A 21,351-nucleotide genomic window follows, 5' to 3' on the forward strand; every position below is an offset into this window, starting at 1 on the left:
ACGGGCCAGAGGGCCGGGCTACTCACCCGGACTTTGGCTGTGGTGGTCAGTGGTGTGTAAGCCGGTGAGGTCATTTTCTCTCGCTTCTCCTGCTCAGCCTCAGGACCAATCAAGGCATTGAATTTGGTGGTCAAGTGGCGTCTGAGGAGCGTCTTCTGTGGGGGGATATTGAGAAGCATGGCCAGGGTGTCCCCAGTGAAGCGTGGCTCCAGGATCTAGGAAGAAACCACAGACAAGGCAGTGGTGACCACCAGTGGCGCCAGGTGACGACACTGAAAAACAGGCCCCCATGGGCCAGGCTTCCTCCAGGGCAGGAGCTGAAGCTCCTCCTCTTGTCCTGTGTCCCACTCCCCATGCTCTCCCCTGCCCAGGGCCCAGCTCTGTGACTGGCCAGCAGAGCGCTGTGGCCTTGTAGACGAGGCTGTTCCCCGGGGTCTGCTCTAGACAACACTGAGCCACCCCTTCCTGGTGTCCCTGCTGGCTTTGCCAATTGACAGATCTGAGCGATGGTACAGACTGTATAGTGACAAGCAGGACGTTACATTTTGGTGGCCTCCCCCTCACTCTTCAGCCCATGTTCCTCCAGCAGCAAAGTGGAGCTGCCTGGTTAACGGTTGATGCTCATGCAACCCCCTTGTCCTGGGATCCTCCAGGTCTGTGGCTGGGGAAGTCTCTCCAGAAGCCACCTTGTTTCCATGAAATCTACTGCTGTCCTCTCCCCCACCACCCATGGTCAGTTCTTTTTTAATTTTTTTATTTGGGGGGGGTAATTAGGTTTATTTATTTATACATTTAATCGAGGCACTGGGGATTGAACCTACCACCTCATACATGCTAGGCATGTGCTCTACCGCTGAACTATGCCCTCCCCTCTCCATGACATCTATTAACAAATGATCCGATTATACCTTCTTCAGTTTACACAAAGGGTTCAGATCACGTATCATTTCTTACTTGGATATAGTCTAGCCCTTAAGAAAGCAGTTTCTGAATACCCCAGGTGGCACCAAGGCAGGTGGGCCAGCCCAAAAAGCCACTCACAATGAGACCTCCATGAACACCACTCCCACGAAGGTTGGGTGCATATTCCGCCAGGTCCACGGACCGCAACCACTCCATCACCCTGTGGTTGGACCACTGCACCACTTCTGAAGGAGAAAGGTTACTCTGTGAGAGGGAGAAGGAGAGTGAAGAAGTCAGGCTTAAAGTCTTCCATGCTCCTCTGTGGAGCCAGCCCTTGTGAGGAAGCCAGGCTCCGATGCCTTGCCAAAGACGACCCTCACACCCAGGGACCCAGGCCTCCCGGCCAGCTTCCCGGGAGCCTTCCCAGGTTCCAGGAAATAAAGCTCTCACTGAACCTGCAGGATCTTCTACACTGGGATGTCTGATTCTGGAATCCTGTTACTCCCCAAATCTCTGGTCACTCTGGGGCTAATCCATGAAGGCATACAGTCATTCATTCTGTGATTCAACAGAACTCTGCGGAGGTCTATGAATTATGAGCTGACTATTTCACAGACAGAAGAGCTCCCTGGCGTGGCCAAATGTTTCAGGAGAACACACCTTAAAATACTTACACCCAAGTGTCTGCAAGTGGCATCTGGGTCTTCAAAATGCCCAGCACTGTGCCTGACATACAGTAGGTGTTTAAAACATGTTCGTTGAATAAGGAGAAAAGAGGAGCGAGGGGTAAAGGCAGGAATTTTTAATCCCCTGGAAGCTGCGTGACTCTCACAGCAGGGTTAGACTGGAACTTAGGAGACGGGATGTAACTGACAACCCCGTAGCTTCAGGGCCCACCAAGAACCCAGAGGTTCATGGAAAATTATCAGAATTTTCCAGGATCTGAGTTGCTGTGTTTACCTACACTATTTTTTCTCTAGCAAAACCAGCTCACGGATCCCCTGCGCACCTGGGGCTGGAGGTCAGTTAATTTTTTATCTCGAGTAGGGAGATCTACTCTGACATGTCTGGTTCCCTACTGGCTCCTCCGCCCCACTCCTCTGCCTGCTTTGACACCCAACCTTCCACTTTGTCTTTTCCGTCCCTCCTCTTTGCTCCATTTCCTCATCTCCTTCGGCCATTATGATGCTTTGAAAGACTACTCCTGCCCTCCGGCCCCTAGTATGTGTCTCCCCAGAGGAGGTGGGAGTTGGAGGGCTAGTGGCTGATGTGGGACATGGGTACAGGCCACAGGGGTGTTGGGGCACCAGGAAGCCCCAGCAAAGGAACGAATCCACAGCGCCGTGGTCTGAAATGCAGCCATTTTGCGGTGATTTGCTCTGGTCTCCTCACACCTGATCTGACAGATGTCCTGGCTCGGGGCTCCCTATGTAGGTGCTGGCCTGCCCTCACCTCATCAGCTGGCCGCCGGTGCAGGCAGTGGGGGTTGAACTTGTTGACGTGCAGCACGTGAATGGCACATTTGATGCTGAGATGATGTAGTTGGCTGGTGACTTTTAGGAAGAGTAGATCATTCTGGAAGAGAAAAGCTGTGGTTGATGAACCAGAGTTTCCAAAGTGACAAACGCGACCTCTGAGGCTCCTTCCCAGACTAAGCATAGACAGGTCGTCTACCACGTGTCGGGAAGGTGCACGTGGACACAGCAACAGCTCTCCTTGGCACGACGGTTCGTGCTCTGGTACTCGGGACCCCTTAGGTGACAAACAACACTGTTTTAAGACCTTAAGAATATGGGGGGATGGTGGACTCAAGTTTAAAATAACCACCACAGGGACACCAGAGTGGAGCTGGGTGCTCACAGGGAGAACTGAGACGCCGGAGGAGGGACCCTCACCACAGTCAGGTACTGCAGCATGCGCCCGTCCACTCTGGACTCATGAAACTGGTCTTTGTACTGCGGTAAGCCAATGTCATCGAGCCAACCTGCAGAAAGAGGGAGTTGAAATTCATGAAAATGGGAGAAAGTTGATGCCAAAAAAAAAAAAACAAGCAACAAATGACCACTTTGGAGTTCCAGTTGTATCCCTCCCTAAAGTTCAGTCATTGTCTGCCTGTCCCACGGAGACAGCTGCCTTCGAGGCACACATTCTCCGGAGACTGTCGACTCTTAGGAGCTGCCAGAAACGTAGCACACACAGGCCTGCCCTTACGTGTCACCCAAATGTGGTCCAGCAGGGCCGACTTCTCCTCCTGCTTGGTGTTGATGGCCTTCACTGCTAAAACCAGCTTTTTCCTGTGAAGAGGGTGCTTAATTCCCAGCTCCTGAAATTGAGAGATGAAGACAGAGATGAGATCTTGGCGGACAGCCTGGCTCTCACCAGATGCTGCATCTGGGTGGAGATGCTCCCCTCCAGGGGGAGTGGGGCAGCAGACCGCTGCCCAGCGCCCTGGGATCAACCCGCAGCAACAGAGAGCACCTCGGCGCCCTCTGTCCAGCCTCCTGTGGGGGGAGTGGGGGGGCGGAGGCTCTAGGTATGGGGGGGCCCTCACCTCCCCATGCATTGATTCGGGGAGAAATGGGAGCCTCCTTGCCCAGGGCTCAGCCCTTACCTTTTCCATGTCCTGAGGGGTAGCTGTCAGTAAAGTGTGGCCAGAAGTCACCCACTGCCTGGCAAAGATCACGTACTGAGCCAAGCCGAAGTCCTCCAGCCAGGCACACACACGCTCCGTGCTCCACTGGGCGAAGGGGGCGTTGGCATCACTGGGAAGCAGGAAACAGCAGGACCCTGTTAGTGGGAGAGCCTGGGGCGCATCTGAACATAACAGCACCTCGCAAAAAAGGGAAACTTTGTTTTAACAAACAACTCCCACCGTGGGGTCTAGTTGAACAGAACTCCACTACAACGCACTCATTTGAGGCAGACTCCAGAGTTTCCCAGGATAACACCTGGTCTGAATCTCAACCCTGCAGCTGCTGAGAGCTCGGGGCCACCGCACGCCCCCCGGAGGCTGTGTTCACGTGTGCCGTCGGTCCATGCACACGGGCACACGTGCCAAAGCCTAGAGTTGCGGTCCCCTTAGGATGAAGATTCACAACTGAATCATGTTTTAAACAGGGTTCAACACTGTTTCTTAGGAAAACACTTAGAAAACTAGGAAAAAGGGGTCAGTTCTCTAACATTACAAACAAAACAAAACAAAAGCCCTCCTCCAGTCAACAACAGGTAATGTCTTATTTACTATGGAACACTAGGGGCATTTGTAGTAAAGTCAATAAAAAGACAGTCTTTTTTATCAGTACTGGTAACACTGGTCTCACTGTTGCAGCTAGAATAAGAACAGATAAAATTAAACGTATAGCTATTAGAAAGACAGGAGTGAAAGAAAGCCATTCTTTTCAGGTGATATAACTGCCCACCCAGAAAGCCCAAGAGAACTCAGCAGGGTACGCTAGCTTAACGCTACACAGACGTACACTCGTATTTCTGTGACATGCACAAATCAATAATTTTCTATATACCATCAATGCACAGACACTAACATTTTTTGTTCTAATAATTTAAAAATCCCACATATAGCAACCAGTTATAAAATGGCTAGGAGTTGCCTGTACAAGGAAAACATGGGTCCTGAGTAACTGTGTGTGGGGACAGGGGGAGGTGGTAACTACAACACTCAACTGAGCAACATGAAAAAACACATGAATAAATGAAGAGCTGGATCATGTTCCTAGACAAAGCCTGGGCATGACAAAGCCACCAGTTCTTAAAGACATCAATTTTTCATTTATAGTGTGCATGTAACGGCACCTTCAAAATCCCAGTTGAGTCTGGAGGGGGTGGGGAGATTGACAAAGCAACTCTATATTCATTTTTAAAAATAAAGGAGGATTCATGGAATACAGAAGACAAGCTATTCCAAAAGATTCCTTCCAAGAGAGTATTCCTAAAATGCCGGTTAAAAAAATTTTTTTTTAATGCCTGGCTGAGCTGTTCTTCAAGTGAGGAAATTCCTTAAAGGGCCAGAATGACCTGAAAACACCATTTTATGGCCATAATCAAAAAGTCTACAAATATAAATTTGGAAAGGATGTGGAGAAAAGGGAACCATCCTAGACTGTTGTGGAAATGTAAATTGGTGCAGCCACTGTGGAGAACAGTATGGAGGTTCCTTAAAAAACTAGGGTTACCATAGAATCCAGCAATTCCACTCCTGAGCATATATCCAGAAAAGGCGAAAGCTCTAATTCAAAAAGATACATGCACCTCAACGTTCATAGCAGCACTATTTACAACAGCCAAGACATGGAAAAAACCTAAGTGTCCATCAACAGATGATTGGATAAAGAAGATGTGAGATATATACAAACATATGTATACACACACACAACAGAACTTCTTTACAAAACAGAAACAGACTCACAGACACAGAAAACACACTTACGGTTCCCAAAGGAGAAGGGGGGTGAGGGATAAATTGCAAGTATGGGATTAACAGATACAGACTACCAAACATAAAAACAAGGCTTTACTGTATAGCACAGAGAACTATAATCAATATCTTGTAATCAACTACAATGGAAAAGACTTTTTAAAAAGAATATAGATAAATACATATATTTGTATAACTGAATCACTTTGCTGTACACCTGAAACTAACACAATATTGTAAATCAACTATACTTCAACAAGAAAAACAGACTAAAAAAATGTTCAGTATATTACCATTATTTTAAAAAATAAAAAGTATTTGCATATTTAAAAAAAAGCACCATTCTAGAAGTGAGGAAGATGATAGTTACTCAGCCTGGAGCCTGAATTTTAATAAATCATAAAGAGGTGCAGATCCAGGTTTAGTGAGTCCAGGAATTTGTAAAATTTGGGGTGACTTCTTTAAGAAAAGCACACGATTTGAATATGGCATTAGGAACAGAGTATCTAGAGTAAGAAAGAAAACCACAAAAAATTACAAATCTATTTCAACTGAAAAAACATGAAATCCAAATTAATATTTCTATTAATTAACTCCTGGGTATACCTCTATAGTACTTTATATTTAGGGTGCATATTTTTTGATTACTTCTTCGTATGTCCACAACTCTGTAACATAGCTATCCTTCTGTATCTGCCAGGGATTGCCAGGATCCCTGTAGATACCAAAATCCAGGGGTGCTCAGATCCCTTATATAAAATGGCATAGTTCACTCAGCCCTCCATATTCCCGGGTTCCGCATCCGCGGATTCAACCAATGGAAATTTGATCTGCGGTGGTTTGAATCCGTGGATGGGGCGAGGCTGTATTTTTATGAGAAGGCTGATCCCTCTTCTAGCATGATTACTCAATTTTTTATCTTTATAGTTTTTTTTTTTAAAGTTTCAGTTTCACAATTTGTAACTGGTATTGGCGAATGCATTTTTAGAATCGTCAAATTTAGGAAAACCTCTATCCTTTTAGATGCGAGCTGTAAAATTACACATTGTTCAAGTTTTCTAGTGCTCATCTTAAATATTCTTTGAATTGGCAACATTTATTTGATGTCTGTGTGGCTATTGCATATTATGAGTTTTATGTCCTCTCTGCCCATGTCAGTGTATCATGTAAAATCAGCAAGAAATTTTCATCTTTTGCTAATGTGTTCATATGATTCACCTTATATGAACAACAATCTAGGAACCAATTCACTATTTTTGTTTGGAGTTATCTGTTGCTCTTAGTGAATTATTGCTTTTGGTTTGATCTGGGATTTTTTTGTTCATATATTTTTTCTTAATATCAGAATGCTTTCTCAATTTCAATGCTTGTTTTATCACTTTAATTTTATGTTCCATTAGTTTCTAATTTTGTTTATTTTCTGGTTTCTGGAAATTGGGAAGAAACAAATTTTCTATATATCTGAAGGATATTTCAGTTCCAAGGGGAAGTAAGTGTTTTTGAGATTATAATTTGAAAGCCTCTGTCCTGTAGACCTTTTAAAAACATCTTGGAGCTCTGATGCTCCTCCGCCCTCGGTAGTCTTCCCATTTTCTGCTTTGTGAATGGTCTCTGCCCGCCTAAGCCTGTGCTGTTCCCACAGTAGCAGACCCTGCTTCCCCACCTCCTCGGGTCCTCTGAGCGCTGGGTCTCCCACACTCTGATCCAGGGCCATGGCTGAATATGCTAGTAAGTAATATAGAGATAATAGAGAAAGTGCCTTTCATATAGCGCCAAACCACTTGTTTTATTGACATGTCCCAAAACACCCTTCCAAACTGCAGTTAAACTTATGTAAGTGAGATTTATCCAAATCTGCCACTCCCATGGTAGAGAACAAAAGGTGCATTTATAATTGTATATATTTCATTATTAAGTGCATTTCTGAAAAGAGAAAACTTCTGTTTTGAGTGAGCATCCAAGAGAATCAATTCTCTTGCTTAGGATTTTGCAAATCTGATGACTGGAAAGATTTTCCACAGACTAGCTTCTGGTTTTGTGTATTTCAAATGCTCTTTCTTTTTCCACTACCCCATACTTCTGAAACCAAATGCCAGAGGACAAATTTATTCTGGTACATGATCTCTGGCTCTGAATCTCTGTATCAGAGTGCTGGGCACACTGGAAAACTGGAAGCACTTTTATAGTAGGACAGTTGATTAACTAGATCTAACTAAACTAAACATGAAGTGACTGTAAACCATATACACATAATCCCACTAAACCCAAACTAAATGGATCTCCTGACTTCCCCGTAGTCAGACCCCCCCACCAAAAAGCCCACAGCTACTCCAGCATCACATGACATTAGGCAAAGTGTAGACCAAGGGAAAATTGGAGTGGAGACAGAAGTCTTAAAACTATTTGTAGTTTTCTCTTGGAAAAAAAATCCCCTTCACCACAACCAAAATAAATCGCCAAATAGATGATTCTTAAGGTTTTTAAAAATCACTTTTTTTAAACTCACCATATAAAACCAGTTTCTAAAAAAAAAAAAAAATGAAAAAATTTAAAACAAACTAAAGAAATCACAAAGGGAAAGTTGCTGAACCTCATTATACATAAACTTAAAAATTTCATATATCAAGGTAAAATTAGGCAACAAACCTAAAAAAGTCAGAATTTTTAGACATAGTTTAATATCTTAATATATACAGAACAGAGAGGAATCTATGAGACATTAAGTAACTGATTAAAAGCTATTAGCAACTAAATAAAAATGGGCAAATATGCACACAGTTCACAAAAGAAGAAATCAAATGACAAACATATAAACTAAATTAACAATGAAAATCTAACTTTTTGGAGGTCTGTAAAGCTAGAGAACTTTAAAGAAACGCTGCAAACACTTCATGCTGACAAGGCTGCAGGTGTAGTAGGCACTCATTGCACAGCAGTGCCGACTGGAATGTCAATCAGCAAGACGGAAAAACGATCATAACATTTATTCTTCTGTAACCTGAGAGAGTTCTTATGAAGTGTCATTACCAAATATTATATTTAAAAAACCAATTTCATTGGAAAAAGGGGATTGGGCCTGGAGACTTTCAGTGACAAAGAACTTTTCCTATAGGATTATTGGTGACAACATTTTTTGACAACATTTTTTAAGGCTATACCTAAATATCTATAAACTATCAATATCAGAGGACATTAGCATATAATTAGATTGCATTTCTGCTTAAGAGTAAGAAAGGCCTTTCTTTCCCACCAGCAAACTCACTTTTGTTACCACAAGCAGAGTCATGATCAATTACATGCTCATCGGGACTTTATCCCCGCTCTCCTTGTCATCCATGGTGAGGTGAGGCGTTAACAAAGCACAAAGACACCCAAACAAAGCACCCCTGTGGCTGGAACTGCCGCTCTGCCTCAGGCAGAGAAAGTTCCTGACCTTGGATGCCCCATACCAGTGACCGGCAGACTGTCACTGGGCTCCCTAACCCTGCAGTCCTCCTCTAAGGAAAATTGCCTAAGGGTCTCAGAAAAGTTCTTACACCCGAGCAGCGATCCCCCTTACGAAAAGGAATACACACATGTACCTGTATGACTGAAATATTATGCTGTACACGAGAAATTGACACCACATTGTAAACTAACAATACTTATATTAAAAAAAAAATCAATCCTTAAGAAAAGCTGGAAGTGGAACAAAGATTAATCATTTTAGCTTATGGTGGCTTTATTTTTTCATCTCAGAATAATCCGAAACATTGGCGCCTAGGCTGGGACAGTTGCTAAGTAAATGACAGTACTCTGTGGCATAGGTAAGTCTCCTCTGGCTCACTTTCTAATGGCTCTGAATTGGTCTCTGCCTTCTCACCACATCCTTAGATTCTCTAGCCTCTAAAAGCTACTGCTTACTGAGCATTTACACTTGTGATTAGAAGGGCCACCACCACTCCGTGATTCTTGGGGAGCAGGTGCAGGGGCTACACATCCTTAGGTTTCTCCGCAAGGCGCCCTGAGGATGGGTCTGGGGATGCCCAGCAAAGGTCCTGAGTGTGTACATGGGCGTGCCAGGCAAAACCTAGAAACCCGAGCAGGGCAGGGCGGGGAAGCGGGGTGTGCTTCCCTTCCACGGGGTTGCAGGTCTATGAATAATGTGCCGCATCAGGGAAACATTCTTCTCTCTTCACTGGGATCTAGGCTGTACTGTTTCTAGAACTAATCTGTGAGTTGTGCACATCTTCCTTGGAAATTACCTGCACATGGCACTGATGAACAGCAATCTCAGGGGGAGGAAATTTCAGAGTTAAACCTTACTTTTTGTCATTTGGTTAGATGTGCAATGTTACAGTCGAATCCTAAGGAAGGCCCCTGGAAGCCTCATCTTGGCTAAGTAACTCAGACTTCAGGAGCTATTCCGCTGGAGACAATCTATTGTAGGGATTGTATGATGGGAGCGGAGGATATGGAAAAGGGTTTCCCTAAGACACAGGAGTAAAGATTTGCCTGAGCAGGTCGGAAGGAAGACAGTCTTCTCAGAGCAGGAGATCTGAGAAAGGAGGGGTAAAGCTGGGGACCAGAGGGTGTCCACCAGGGTGGTCTCTGGAAAAGTTTCAGTTTTTAAAAGCTTTTTCATCAGGGCATGATGAATGTTTGATCCCTTTACAACCCCCTCCAGGTAACACTTTCAGGAAAGTTTGGCACAGTGCATTATGAGGGATAAGGGCAGATGCACCCCGCTCCACCAACATCCTTCTGCAGAGGTCTGTGTGGAAGGAGGAGGCTAACCCAGAGGCAGGTGAAGCCCTCTTTCCCAAATCTCCTGGGGGAAGGTGACCTTTCAATGGCGGACAGCTGACGCTAGGGTTAGATGTGCAGTAGCTTAGAGAGTCCTCGTAAGAACTTTAACCAACACTTCTTTTGACACCACTTCCCCCTCATCCCACTTCACAAATGAGGAAACTGAGCTATAGAGAAAGTTTAGGGCTCATCGCTAGGAAGTGGTTGAGCAGAGATTCCAACCCAGGTCTCTGATTCCAGAATCTGTGCTCCTAGTGGCTGTGGCAGAGCTTCTCAACCTAGCATGGCAAGGCCCTGCTGGGACTGGACTACAGACGCACAGAGCTGCTGAGGTCCTGGGGGAGGACAGGGTGCCCACCTCCCACCCCAGCACCTCTGGCTGTAGGGAGCCTCTTGCCTTTACCTGAGTGCACCTGTAAATAAGCACGAGCAAGCAAGGTCTACTCGTGACCAACGGGAAAGGCTGAGAAGCTCTGCCCCAGGGGCTCCTGCCTTCCATCTCTGCATCCAGCTCCAGTCCCCACTCTGCCCTGGCCAAGATTTTACACAGTTCTTTGTGGATGGACTCCAGGGAGCCTTACCTTTTCTGACCCTTGGGGTCTCTGGGCCTGGAGAGTCTTGGCCCTGCAGTTGCCCGGAGCCCGCCCCGTCGAAACTCGGCCACCCCTGGAGCATCAGTGTTGAAATTTCCTGATTGAGTTCTTCGGATTCTGTGTGGAGAGGAATCCACAGAGACCCTCAGAGGGTAGGCTGAAAGCATGTAGTCAGTGCATCCCTCCTCCAGGGGCACAGACGGCCCTCCTTCCCAGGGCCTCCCCAGAGGTCAAGGATCAGGACCTGGGACAGCTCCTCAACCAGCCACCCCACCTCCACTCTAATCCAGCCTCTGGGATTGGGCCACTCCCTGTGGGGGGTCAATGTGAAGGCTGCTACCCAGTAGGAGGCCCCTGTTGCTGCCTCAGTTTGCAGACTGTGTCAGATGAGCCAGCAAGTCCTCAGTTCTCAGTCTTTAAAAATTTCTTAAGACACAGACTGACTCCTGAGAAGGAAGAAATTGGTCTCATCCATATGCTTCTCCAAAGCACACGTGGTGTGAGCTGCAGAGAATGTACTCAGGGTGTGTGGGATGGATCAATGCCTAAAATGAGTGACATGTAAGGCGGCTGGCTGTATTTTATGGATCCCTTTCACAGTACTCCTCCTCTGGGCCCTGAAAAAGAACCCAAAGTCTTCTCTCTACACATGACCACCCTGTGTTTACTGCTGTTCCAACATCTAATGGAACAGAGGGTTGTGCAGACGCTCTGCCCAGCCAAGAAGAATATTCATTCGAAGCAATACAGTTACGATCATCACCACCAACTTACTTCCCCCAGAATTTCTTGATGCCTTTGGGGCTCCGTTTACCATCTGGTGTCAGGGGAGACTGGGGGCTGGAGTCAGTGCCCGATGACGTGGATGAGAGGTCGTTGGCCGTGGCGGTGTCATCCCAACCACTTTCTGTGTCTCCTGAGATTGAAAGAATGAAACGACATGTGAATGAGAGGAAGGAACATGACTTTTGCAAATCACCTCCCCAAGCCAGGGCCGTCCTTTCAGTGGGATTGGGGAAGAGTCTGCCCAGCTCTGCCTGCAGGGCAGGACTTGACACCGAGATCTCAGAAGACCAGGAGGTGGCTCAGGCACACTCCAGGTTTTCTGAGTCAGTGAGCTTAAGGTTTCAAATCTGGGTGAGCCACTGTCTTCAAATTCTGAATTTAGGGTCCCAGTACTTGCAGGATAAATCCAACAAGGAGCCTCCTCTCTCTTCCCTAGGAGAGACGCGGGAATGCAGGCAGGAGGGGGACCTGGCTGGACGTTCGGGAATGGGAGTGTGTCAGGGGAGGGAAACAAAGGCACCTCACTCTCCACCTCACCTGGAAGGGTACAGTACCTAATGCGGGGGCACTGACACTCCGGCCACGATCTCCAGCCAACCAAGAAGCAGAGAAGCCACAGGGAGAAGCAAGAGAGGCCGAAGTCCAGCCCAACAGAGTTATAGGGAAGCAAAGAAATAAACAAGAGTCATCGAGCAAGAGGGAGAAACTCAAACAGAAAGAAAAACAATCCCATGAGGAAGGATGGGGGTGAATGGTGACCGAGCACAACCCACAGGGTCACTGCAGTGAGGGGCAGCCCCGTGTGAGGGGATCAAATGCTCCTGGTGTCACTTGCTGGCAGGTGAGGCATCCGGTCACAGAGCAGCGGGGCTGAACACGCCCGGCCATCCACAGCTCTAGTGCCGGGGCCAGGGCTCACTTAGATCAGACTAGAATGATCTGAAGCTGCAGCAAGTCCACAGTGTGAGTGTCACAAGGATGTTCTCATTCAAGGGCTTATGTGGCGTTCCTGCAGCCAATGGCAGAACTGGCCAAGGGCAGATGCCAACACACAGGCTGGCCTTGGGAAGAGCCAAGGATGAGGCGTCAGGGGTGGGGAGAGCTGTCAGGACCAGGATGTTCCCTTCTGGGCCGCACTGATATGCTGCTGCTCTTGGGGAAATACAGCCTATTGTGCATGAAAAGCAACAAAGACCTCTGTGGTTTCAGATCCTGAGCACCAAGAGGACACCTGTGGACTGACATCCTTGCCACTGGCCACTGATTCCATTTCTCTAAGGGAACGCTCTCCCTTGGAAGAGCGCACAACAGCATCCTACTGATAATGGGGAGGCTGCAGAGAGGAAGGCGGAGACAGGGAAGAGAAGGGCAGGAGGACAGAGGAGGAAGGGTGAGGTCCACGGAGGTGGAGTCAGGTGTCTAAGAGGGAGGGAAAGAGGACTGACGGGACAGTCAGGAAGGGGTCAAGAGAGGAGGAATAGAAGAGGGAAATGGGGGTGGGGTAATTGCAACTGGAAAGAAGGTGGGTACACACTGGTTTTCTGGGGGCTCTGTAGCGTTTCTGAAAGGAAACAGCGTGTCCAGACAGAGAGCCATCGTCTCTGCATATGGGACCACCCTGAGGTACGAGCGGTCCCATCCACCCATCCCCACTGTCCTCTAATTGTGGGCTGTGGTGGCAGGGAGCAGAGGACCTTGTATCACAATGGAAGTGCCAAGGCCACGGCTCCAGAGGCCGCCAGCCTGGGGCCTGGACACTCACTCAGCCTCAGGAGGCTGCTCCCTGCGGGGTCAGGCGAGGAGGCGGTGGGAGCAGCTTTGGCAGCCTCTCCGTTGGGCGTGGCTCCTGAAAGCTTCCCGGGTAACGTAGGGTATTTGTGATCTGCCAGGAAAGGGCCACCCTATTGGAAAGAGAGAGAGAGATGTTGAATCAGCCATCAGTCTCAGCCTCAAACACAATTAGGAAATCTTTGGATGCAGGAACCACTCCCTGTTCTCCAAGAGCATTTGTCACTTAGGCTGACTCCAAGACCCCTCAAAGATCATTTAGTCCAAGACAGGAAATGGGACCAGCGTGCCAAGAAAGAAAGAAACTGGCCCAGAGCCACACACACAGTGAGATGAGAGACAGAGTCAAACCCAAATCCAGGGCTGACTTCAACTGAGTCCAAGCAGGAAGGGGAGCCTTTGCTATTTGGCTTCGTGCTCAGAGGCTCAAGCAATTAACAGCCATGAATTACTCTGACCACGATTCCAATAAAAGCTACACCTACTGCTTTACATATATAAGAAGCTACACCTAGTCTATGTACCTATGTGATACACATGATAAATACATAGATGGATATATTTATGGACTATAAATATAATGGAATCCTAATTACATTGATGCATTATGGTAATAGTTATTTTGAAAAATATCAGGTTAAAGCGAAGCAAGACAGTAAGCACACAGGCAGGGGAGGTGTCAACAGACAACAGGCCAGAGGGCCACACGCCTACACGGAGTTCCCTCGGATCCTAGTCCGGATGAGGTTCAGCCCCAGTGCCATGGGCCCTGTGCTCGGACCTGGCCATAGAAAGGGTCCTCAAGAAACAAGCTGATTTAAAGGGGAAGAAGAATTGTACTTATTTATTAGGAAGGATATAATGGGCCCTAAATCCACAAACCTGAGGGGGAAACAGTGGAATGCATTTCAGTGAAAATAAAAATGAAATGAAAGCAACATTACCAAGGGAATCAACTGTGAATCAGTTGGTTGGACCCAGAAGAAAAGTAGAAAAGAAGAAAGACAAAGTGGATTTCAAAACTGGCAAGGCAGGAAAGTAATGGGAGACTTCAGGGACTGAGACATTTTTTGAAGTTTCGTTTAGTTAAAAGCCACATGCCCAATACATTTCAGAATTCAGTCTGCTTATCAAGACATGTCCTAGAAATGGTTTGAAATCGAATTTGGTTACTGAACACTGAGTACTAATCCTCCATAAATCAGCTCAGGAAGGAGAGAGATGGGAATAGCAGGCTAAATTTTCAAAGGATTCAGAAAGAACTGGTTGATGAAGGAGAAATCACTGGAACCTTCAGAGATGGACAGTACACGATTTTTAAGTTCAAGGTGACCCATGAAGTACAGATTGGACCTGATCAGACACGCAGTCATGACTAACAGTTTCCAAACGCTCACTCATGTACGGGCTTCAACACCACCTGGGACATCTGTAAACGTAAATCCCCAGGTCTCACCAGCTTGCATGAATCAGCCCGTCTGGGACAGCACCCCGGGAGTCTGTGTTTTTAACAAGCATCTCGGACTGCTCCAATGCAGGGTCAGACCCAAGAACCACTGACTCTGGGGAAGACAGCATTCAAAGCATGACAGCAACCTAAATGTCCATCAAGTGATGACTGGATAAAGATGACGTGGTACCTATATACAATGGAATACTACTCAGCCTTTAAAAAGAATAAAATAATGCCATTTGCAGCAACATTGGTGAACCTGGAGATTATCATTCTAAGTGAAGTAAGGCAGAAAGAGAAAGAAAAATACCATGTGATATCACTTATATGTAGAATCTAAAAAAAAAAAAAGGCATAAATGAACTTATTTACAAAACAGAGACTCACAGACAGAAAACAAACTTATGATTACTGGGCAGGGGAGAAGAAGGTAGAAAGGAATAAATTGGGATTTCGAGATTTGCAGATACTAACTACTACATATAAAATAGATAAACAGCAACTTTATTCCATATAGCATAGGGAACCATATTCAGTATCTTGTAGTAACCTACAATGAAAAAGAATATGAAAAGGAATATATGTATGTGTATGTATGACCGAAGCATTGTGCTGTACAGCAGAAATTGATATAACATTGTAAACTGACTATACTCCAATAAAAAAGAAATAATAAAGTATATGAGAGGATGTATATATGCAAACACTGTGTCATTTTATATAAGGACTTAGCATCCACAGATTTTGGTATCTGCTGGGTGCTGGGGGAGATCCCTGCAAATGTTGAGGGATAATTATATATACATAAAAAAAAAACAAAACAAAACTGAGAACGGAAGGACATGACTCCAAGTTCCATATCACAGAGGAGACATGAGGGTGGGGAAGGGCTTGCAAAACAGATTTCCACTGGTGTCATCACACATGTCCCCCAAGACAGGGCAGAAGCAAACCCAGGCCTCGGATGAGGGCTGCCCTGGGAGCTCGCCGAGGAGCTGAGATGTAAAGAGGGCAGAATCCAACATGACGGGCATCAAGGGCGGCCCAGACCTGTGAGGAAGACAAGAGGAACCGAGGGCAACAGAAAAGGCTCTCAGCTCTGGTTCAGCCAAGAAGCGAAGCTGGGAGGGAAGGACCCGCGGCGGGAGAAGGTGGTGCCCCGTCAGGACCTGACACAGGAAACAGAAACACCGGCAGCCTGGCCTGCATCTGCCGTCCCTGAGAAGGACACTCACGGCCACAGGGACGAGAGCCCGCAGGAGCCGCAGACGGCCCGCGTGCGCGCACGGGCAGCCGTCCCGAGCGCAAAGAGCCCCGGCTCTGAATCGCACCGACTCAGGCAAAGCCCTTTCTCTTCAGCCCCTTGGAACCTCTGTTTTATTGTTTCTGAACAGACAACAGCGATCCTGGCTCAGGCCCGAGGACAGCACAGGAGGCACAGAAAGTACCACATGCCCAAGGCTGGAGCGACAGCAGGTGACCACCAGCTCAGGGCCGGGGTCGAGGAGGCGGGGGCAGACCCCACCTGGAGTATCACGCTCTAGGGAGGCCCAGGGCTTGGTGCAGAGGACACACCGAGGACCCGGTGCTCATCCTAAGGAGACTGGGAACTTGAAAGGTTTGGGGGCCTGTGCACACGAGAAGGGGGAGGGCCAGAGGGAAGTAAGTTCTAGAGCCGTCAGGAGCGGGGGAGACTGAGTTACTCCACAGGCTCCACAGGGAGAGTGGGGATCAGCGGGTGCACTTTCTAGGGAAGCCCAGGGATGCACCTCACAGAGCTGGGAAACAACGCAGGTGGTGTCGTACAGCGTCACGAGCTCTCAGTCACTGAAAGCAGGGCCAGACGCCGATGTCGGGGGATGCTGCAGAAAGATCCCTGCACCCGCCGCTGAGTTTTCTAACCATGACTTATCAGCACTGAAAAGATAAGACATCACACTCCTCTATGTGTGCGCTGGGATTACATCATACCCCTTGCCAGCGATCAGATCTGCACTGTCTTGTTAAAGATGAATTTCTCAGAGCCTACAGGATGGAGGAGATAGTAAGAAATCCTATCTCACAGCTACTGGAGATGAAAGCATAGGGTTCAGCTGGGCGCACATGAAGACAGCGGGAGAGAGGTTTGGTCTTTCCTCCCGTCCTCCTCCCCCTTATAGCTGACATACTTTAAGGTTACCAAAGCTGTAACCTGCACAATGGAAAGACTCCGGCACACAGTGTGACCTCACAGAGACAAGAGGGACATGCAGTTAATGTACCTTGGGTTCTACCACGGGGGAGAGTTGGTTCCCATCGACACACTACGGGATGGCAGGGAGGATTTCAGTTATGTGAAGAAAAAGAGACCTGTGTTAGTCACGACAACAACTCAGGACCACCTGCCTGCTTCAACCTGCAAGGCTCACCCCTCCCTACCCATCTTATTGTCATGTCATCACCCTCCATGGAGGAAACACAGGTCACTGTCCAACCCCAGGGGCACACATCCTTAGCAGCTGCAGCAGTATGGCTCTGGGGCACACGACCATGGGAGCAAAGACGCCACCGGCTCCAGCCTCTCTGGTTTTCCACTGTGTCACCAGGGAGGCTGGCGCACTGCCGGACACCATGGGATCTATGCAGCAAGGTCAGTGAGGGTGCTGTGTCAGGACAGGACCCCAGAGTCCCCAGAGACCTCACCACTCAAGAGCCTGCCACCCTCCCCTCCAGCAGCACAGGGGTCACCCACCTGAGCAAGGACTACCTTCACACAAGAGGCCACAAGGCCCTTCCCATGTCCTCATGTCTTTCTAGACTCTTTCCTTTTTTTTAATAGAGGCACTAGGGATTGAACCCAGGACCTTGTACATGCTAAGCACGCACTCTACTACTGAGCTATTACCCACCCCCACCACCCAGGCCTCTAGATTCTTTAAAAAGTTTCCTCTCCGATCTACTTTATCTTATAACCCATCCCAGGGTCATCACCTTTATCCACATTACATCCTCATTCAAAATCTCTGCACACTCCCTGAAGAAACAGGGCCAGGATTCAAGATCTTCTCCGGCTCCATCTGACTCATGGCTCTGACCTTACCTCCTCCTGCTCCCCACCGTTTCCCAAAACCCACCTGTGCCCATCTCAACATCTTCCCTCATCAACTCTAGGCAGTGCATCCTGACTCACCCTGCCTCTCACCTGACTGGTTTTCTCAAGATGTTCACGTAATTCTAAGCCTCCCAGCAACTTGATAAAAGCCTCCATGAGCTGGGACCAGCTCCTGCCTGTGTAGCCCAGCACGGTGCCGGGTGCAAAGAAGGAACTCAGTAAACATTACGGATAGACTGATGGGCTGACCTTATCCACAGATCCACTTCTCAAGTCTTCCAGACTACAGGAGAGTTTTTTCTGAGCCCTGGAATAATACAGAAGAACGTCAATGAGGAAACAGTTACTGGAAAAGAGGGACCTGGTACCATTCATGTAGAGGATGTTTCAAACGTTTAACTGATAGTCTGTCCTGGGCTTAGGGTCAAGGTCAGGGGAAAAAAAGACCCTCTCATCATAACCATTACACGTAAGATGAGACTGGCCCACCTTGGGGATGGCCTGGTCTGGCAACATGCTAATGAGGGTACAAGAGCATCACTTAAATCCAAATCAGAAGTCCTTGGTGTTCCTTGAAAAGCTAGAATACACTCAGTTCTCCTACATCAATGCAAACTAGCTATGGTATGGTCAGAAGACAGCCAGTGTCTGTGAGGACAATACTGCCTTGTCTGTGAGTCTGCGAGTAATCCATGGAGGGAGGTGGTGTCACTTTGGAGTGGGGACAAGCACCCCCTGCTGGGGCCCTCCAACCCTCTGCTCTGTACGCCCTGACCAGTCTGCTCAAAAGAATCTGCTTTCTCAGGGGCTATTTTGCAGAGAAGGGCACCAATTAGTTAGAGAAGAGGCAATACCACCAGTGGTCCTAAGGGTTACTCTGTGACAAGTCTCCCTGGCAGTGACATTTCTCAATTCATATGGATAAATCATCATCTGTGAGTACATTAGTCTCTTGTGAGTCTGGTCAGTGTGAGTCACTTGGTGTTGACCTCCTCCTGAGTGAACTCATAAACCAGCTTTCTTATTCTGCCAAATCAAGGGCTGGCCAATTGCCCTCCTCGACACTGCTGTTTTTCTCTGGGGCTGAAGGCTCAGGGAACAATGGCTTCTGGAAAATGGGGTTCTGAGAGCATAAGTTCCAGAACTCTGGAGATTCAGCACCTTCCAGGGCACTTCCATCCTCCTCGTGGCCATCTTCCCCAGACATCCTGGCCGAAAGACAGCCTGCTCTTGGCGGTGAAGCTCCAGATCCCCATTACTTGGAAGTATGTTCTAAAGAGCTGACGCACGGAACTAGAAATAGGTTCATATTCGACGGAACCAGTCAGATGGCCGCTGACCCCGCATGCCAGCCCACTGCAAGCTCACTGCTATGTGAAGCTTCCTCAAAGCAGCTGGACCAATTTCCCTGTGTGGAGAAATGGCCCTACTGGGAGAACGTGGATTGTCACAGGGCTAGACTCCCTCTAGAAGGGCTGACAGAAAAGACAGGCACACATCACAGGATGCTCTCAGCTCCATGGGGACACTGGAGGACACAGATGAGGTGCGGCCACCTCTTCTCTGAGGCCCCAACCCCTGGCCAGGGCTTTTCTCAGTGACAATGACCTAGACCCTCAGCCTGCAGGAAGGGAAGCCCCTCTGGGGCCCGGGCAGGTAGGCATGGCTCATGACTGCTCCACCATGTTGGCCCCACCGTGGCCACTGCTGGGGCCTGCAGTGCTGCCCGGACAGTGGCAGGCCAGGTGTGGCCAGGACACGGCGGCTGTGCTCCCCGTGCACGGCCAGCCACTGCCATGTCAGGAGCCCTGAGCGGGTCTGAGGGCAAAGCGGCTCCACAGAAATGCTTGGGTCCCCTACCTGGTTTCAAGTGATTTCTGTGGTAGTGGAGGTGGCCCCATGGCTGGAGAGCTACATCTTGGAGACATCTGCATGGGGAACAGGAGAGTCACTGAGGAGCACGGTTACTGTTCAGAGACCACCCACCATCCTTTCCCCCTCTTGGGACGAGTCCTCTTGGGGAGGTACATTTCCACCCCCAGGGTGCAGCCCTGGTAGCTCTGTCAATTTTGGTGCCTGGTGTTTTTAAGATGCCAAAGACGAAGATACATTGAACAACCTGGGCCAACCTGCCTCGCCTTCCAGGGCCTAGGTTCACCTCCTAGTATTAGAGTCCTGCCAAGTCAGTCCTGAGACCTGAATCCCTGGGGCTTTTGCCACTCCTGCCCTTTCTGAGCTGGCTCCTTCAGCTTTTCCTTTCAGTGAGCCACCATGTACCCTTTCAAAAAATTCCTTTTTGGTGTAAGTTAGCTGGAATTGATTTCTGTTGCTTACAGTGAGCAACGCTGCAATTCATACAGTTGTTCAACAAACATGAGCAACACCTACTGGCTGCCAGGCCCCGTGCTGGGTGTGGGGCAAGCACTCCCCACATAAGGAAGGTAGATGAGTTAATTAGAGTAAAAGATCAATGCAATATTGTCCTTCTGGGACCAATACCTATAACATAACATGGGGATGGGGGGAGGGGATCCTTCTTGGTGGTGGACAGGTTAGGAAGGCTTCAGAGGGGAGAACACTTAAGCTGAATCTTAAGAAATGAGAATGAGCTAGCTGAGCGAGCAAGTAAGAGGCAAGAGTTTCACAGGTGGAACGAGTTAATGGTGGTGGATAAGGACGCGGTCTGATGTTTTCACTGACTACAAGGACTGCCTCTCTTCTCTAGAGCCCAGGATCTTTTTGGTTTATTATAGCCCGAAACCTGGCATTATAGTATGTATGGTTGTTAAAAACCTGGGCTTTTGAGTTCAAATCCAAGTTCCTCCATCTACTTGCTGTGTGACATAGAGCAGATTACTTACCCTCTCTGAGCCTCAGCTTCATCACAATAAAAGAAGAATCCCAATGGGGTGTCATGAGGAGTAAATGAGGTGAGTCACGTACAGTGCTCATCACAAAGACCACCCAGAGGTACTGAGCATTTATTATTTTATTATCTTATTTTTGCCAGCAATCTGGAATGCCTGCTGACCACATAACTGGGTCACTGGATGACACTTTTGCTCCTCTCTTAATTGAAAAGTTGAGCTGGACTGCTACGATCCTTTTTAGTGTGACTGTTCTGGAGTTTCCAGTGAGACTGTTTAAATCCTGGGCTGAAGCCCCTTCTACATCTGAAATCTATGTCTACAAGTTTATTTGCTTATTATTTATTGAGCCTAAATCCAGAGAGATTCACAGAACTGGACCAGATTTTAAAGAAGAGAAAAGGAAATCTGTATGCAAGTTAGAGGGGCAGGAGGTTGTCTATGAAATAGGAGTACATCATTTCAAAAGTTGTAGCCGTCCCTCTAAACGAGCAGGATGCATTCATTTATTGAACAAGTGTTTGTGGAATTCTACTGGGTATCATGCATTCTTGCAGATCCTAGAGAGACGGTGGTAAATAAAACAAAGGACACCTTTGGTCTATGCTTATATTCCCGAGAGGAAAGGCAAGAATAAATGAGGAACCAAT

At 47.8% G+C, this 21,351-nt stretch overlaps 1 protein-coding gene across 24 annotated transcripts in view; it reads right to left on the reverse strand.

Moving 5' to 3' along the window:
• The window catches only part of PPFIBP2 (PPFIA binding protein 2), a 147,796-nt gene that overhangs the window by 11,690 nt on the left and 114,755 nt on the right, over positions 1-21,351 (reverse strand). For 16 of the 24 annotated variants that reach the window (XM_074372461.1, XM_074372462.1, XM_074372458.1 and 13 more), the window contains 13 exons: positions 19,695-19,762; positions 18,084-18,141; positions 17,005-17,046; positions 13,265-13,403; positions 12,057-12,089; positions 11,491-11,632; positions 10,705-10,833; positions 3,515-3,665; positions 3,115-3,226; positions 2,799-2,887; positions 2,356-2,478; positions 1,042-1,167; positions 27-215 (listed from right to left, as the gene is read on the reverse strand). In XM_074372461.1, coding sequence (XP_074228562.1) covers positions 27-215; positions 1,042-1,167; positions 2,356-2,478; positions 2,799-2,887; positions 3,115-3,226; positions 3,515-3,665; positions 10,705-10,833; positions 11,491-11,632; positions 12,057-12,089; positions 13,265-13,403; positions 17,005-17,046; positions 18,084-18,141; positions 19,695-19,762 — 1,401 coding nt within the window. Of the gene's footprint in view, positions 1-26; positions 216-1,041; positions 1,168-2,355; positions 2,479-2,763; positions 2,888-3,114; positions 3,227-3,514; positions 3,666-10,704; positions 10,834-11,490; positions 11,633-12,056; positions 12,090-13,264; positions 13,404-17,004; positions 17,047-18,083; positions 18,142-19,694; positions 19,763-21,351 lie in introns of those variants that run through there. The other 8 variants (XM_010964925.3, XM_010964919.3, XM_074372456.1 and 5 more) reach the window with 5 other exon arrangements.

This window comes from Camelus bactrianus, chromosome 10 (assembly GCF_048773025.1).
Source record: "Camelus bactrianus isolate YW-2024 breed Bactrian camel chromosome 10, ASM4877302v1, whole genome shotgun sequence".
Classification (NCBI taxonomy): Eukaryota; Metazoa; Chordata; class Mammalia; order Artiodactyla; family Camelidae; genus Camelus; species Camelus bactrianus.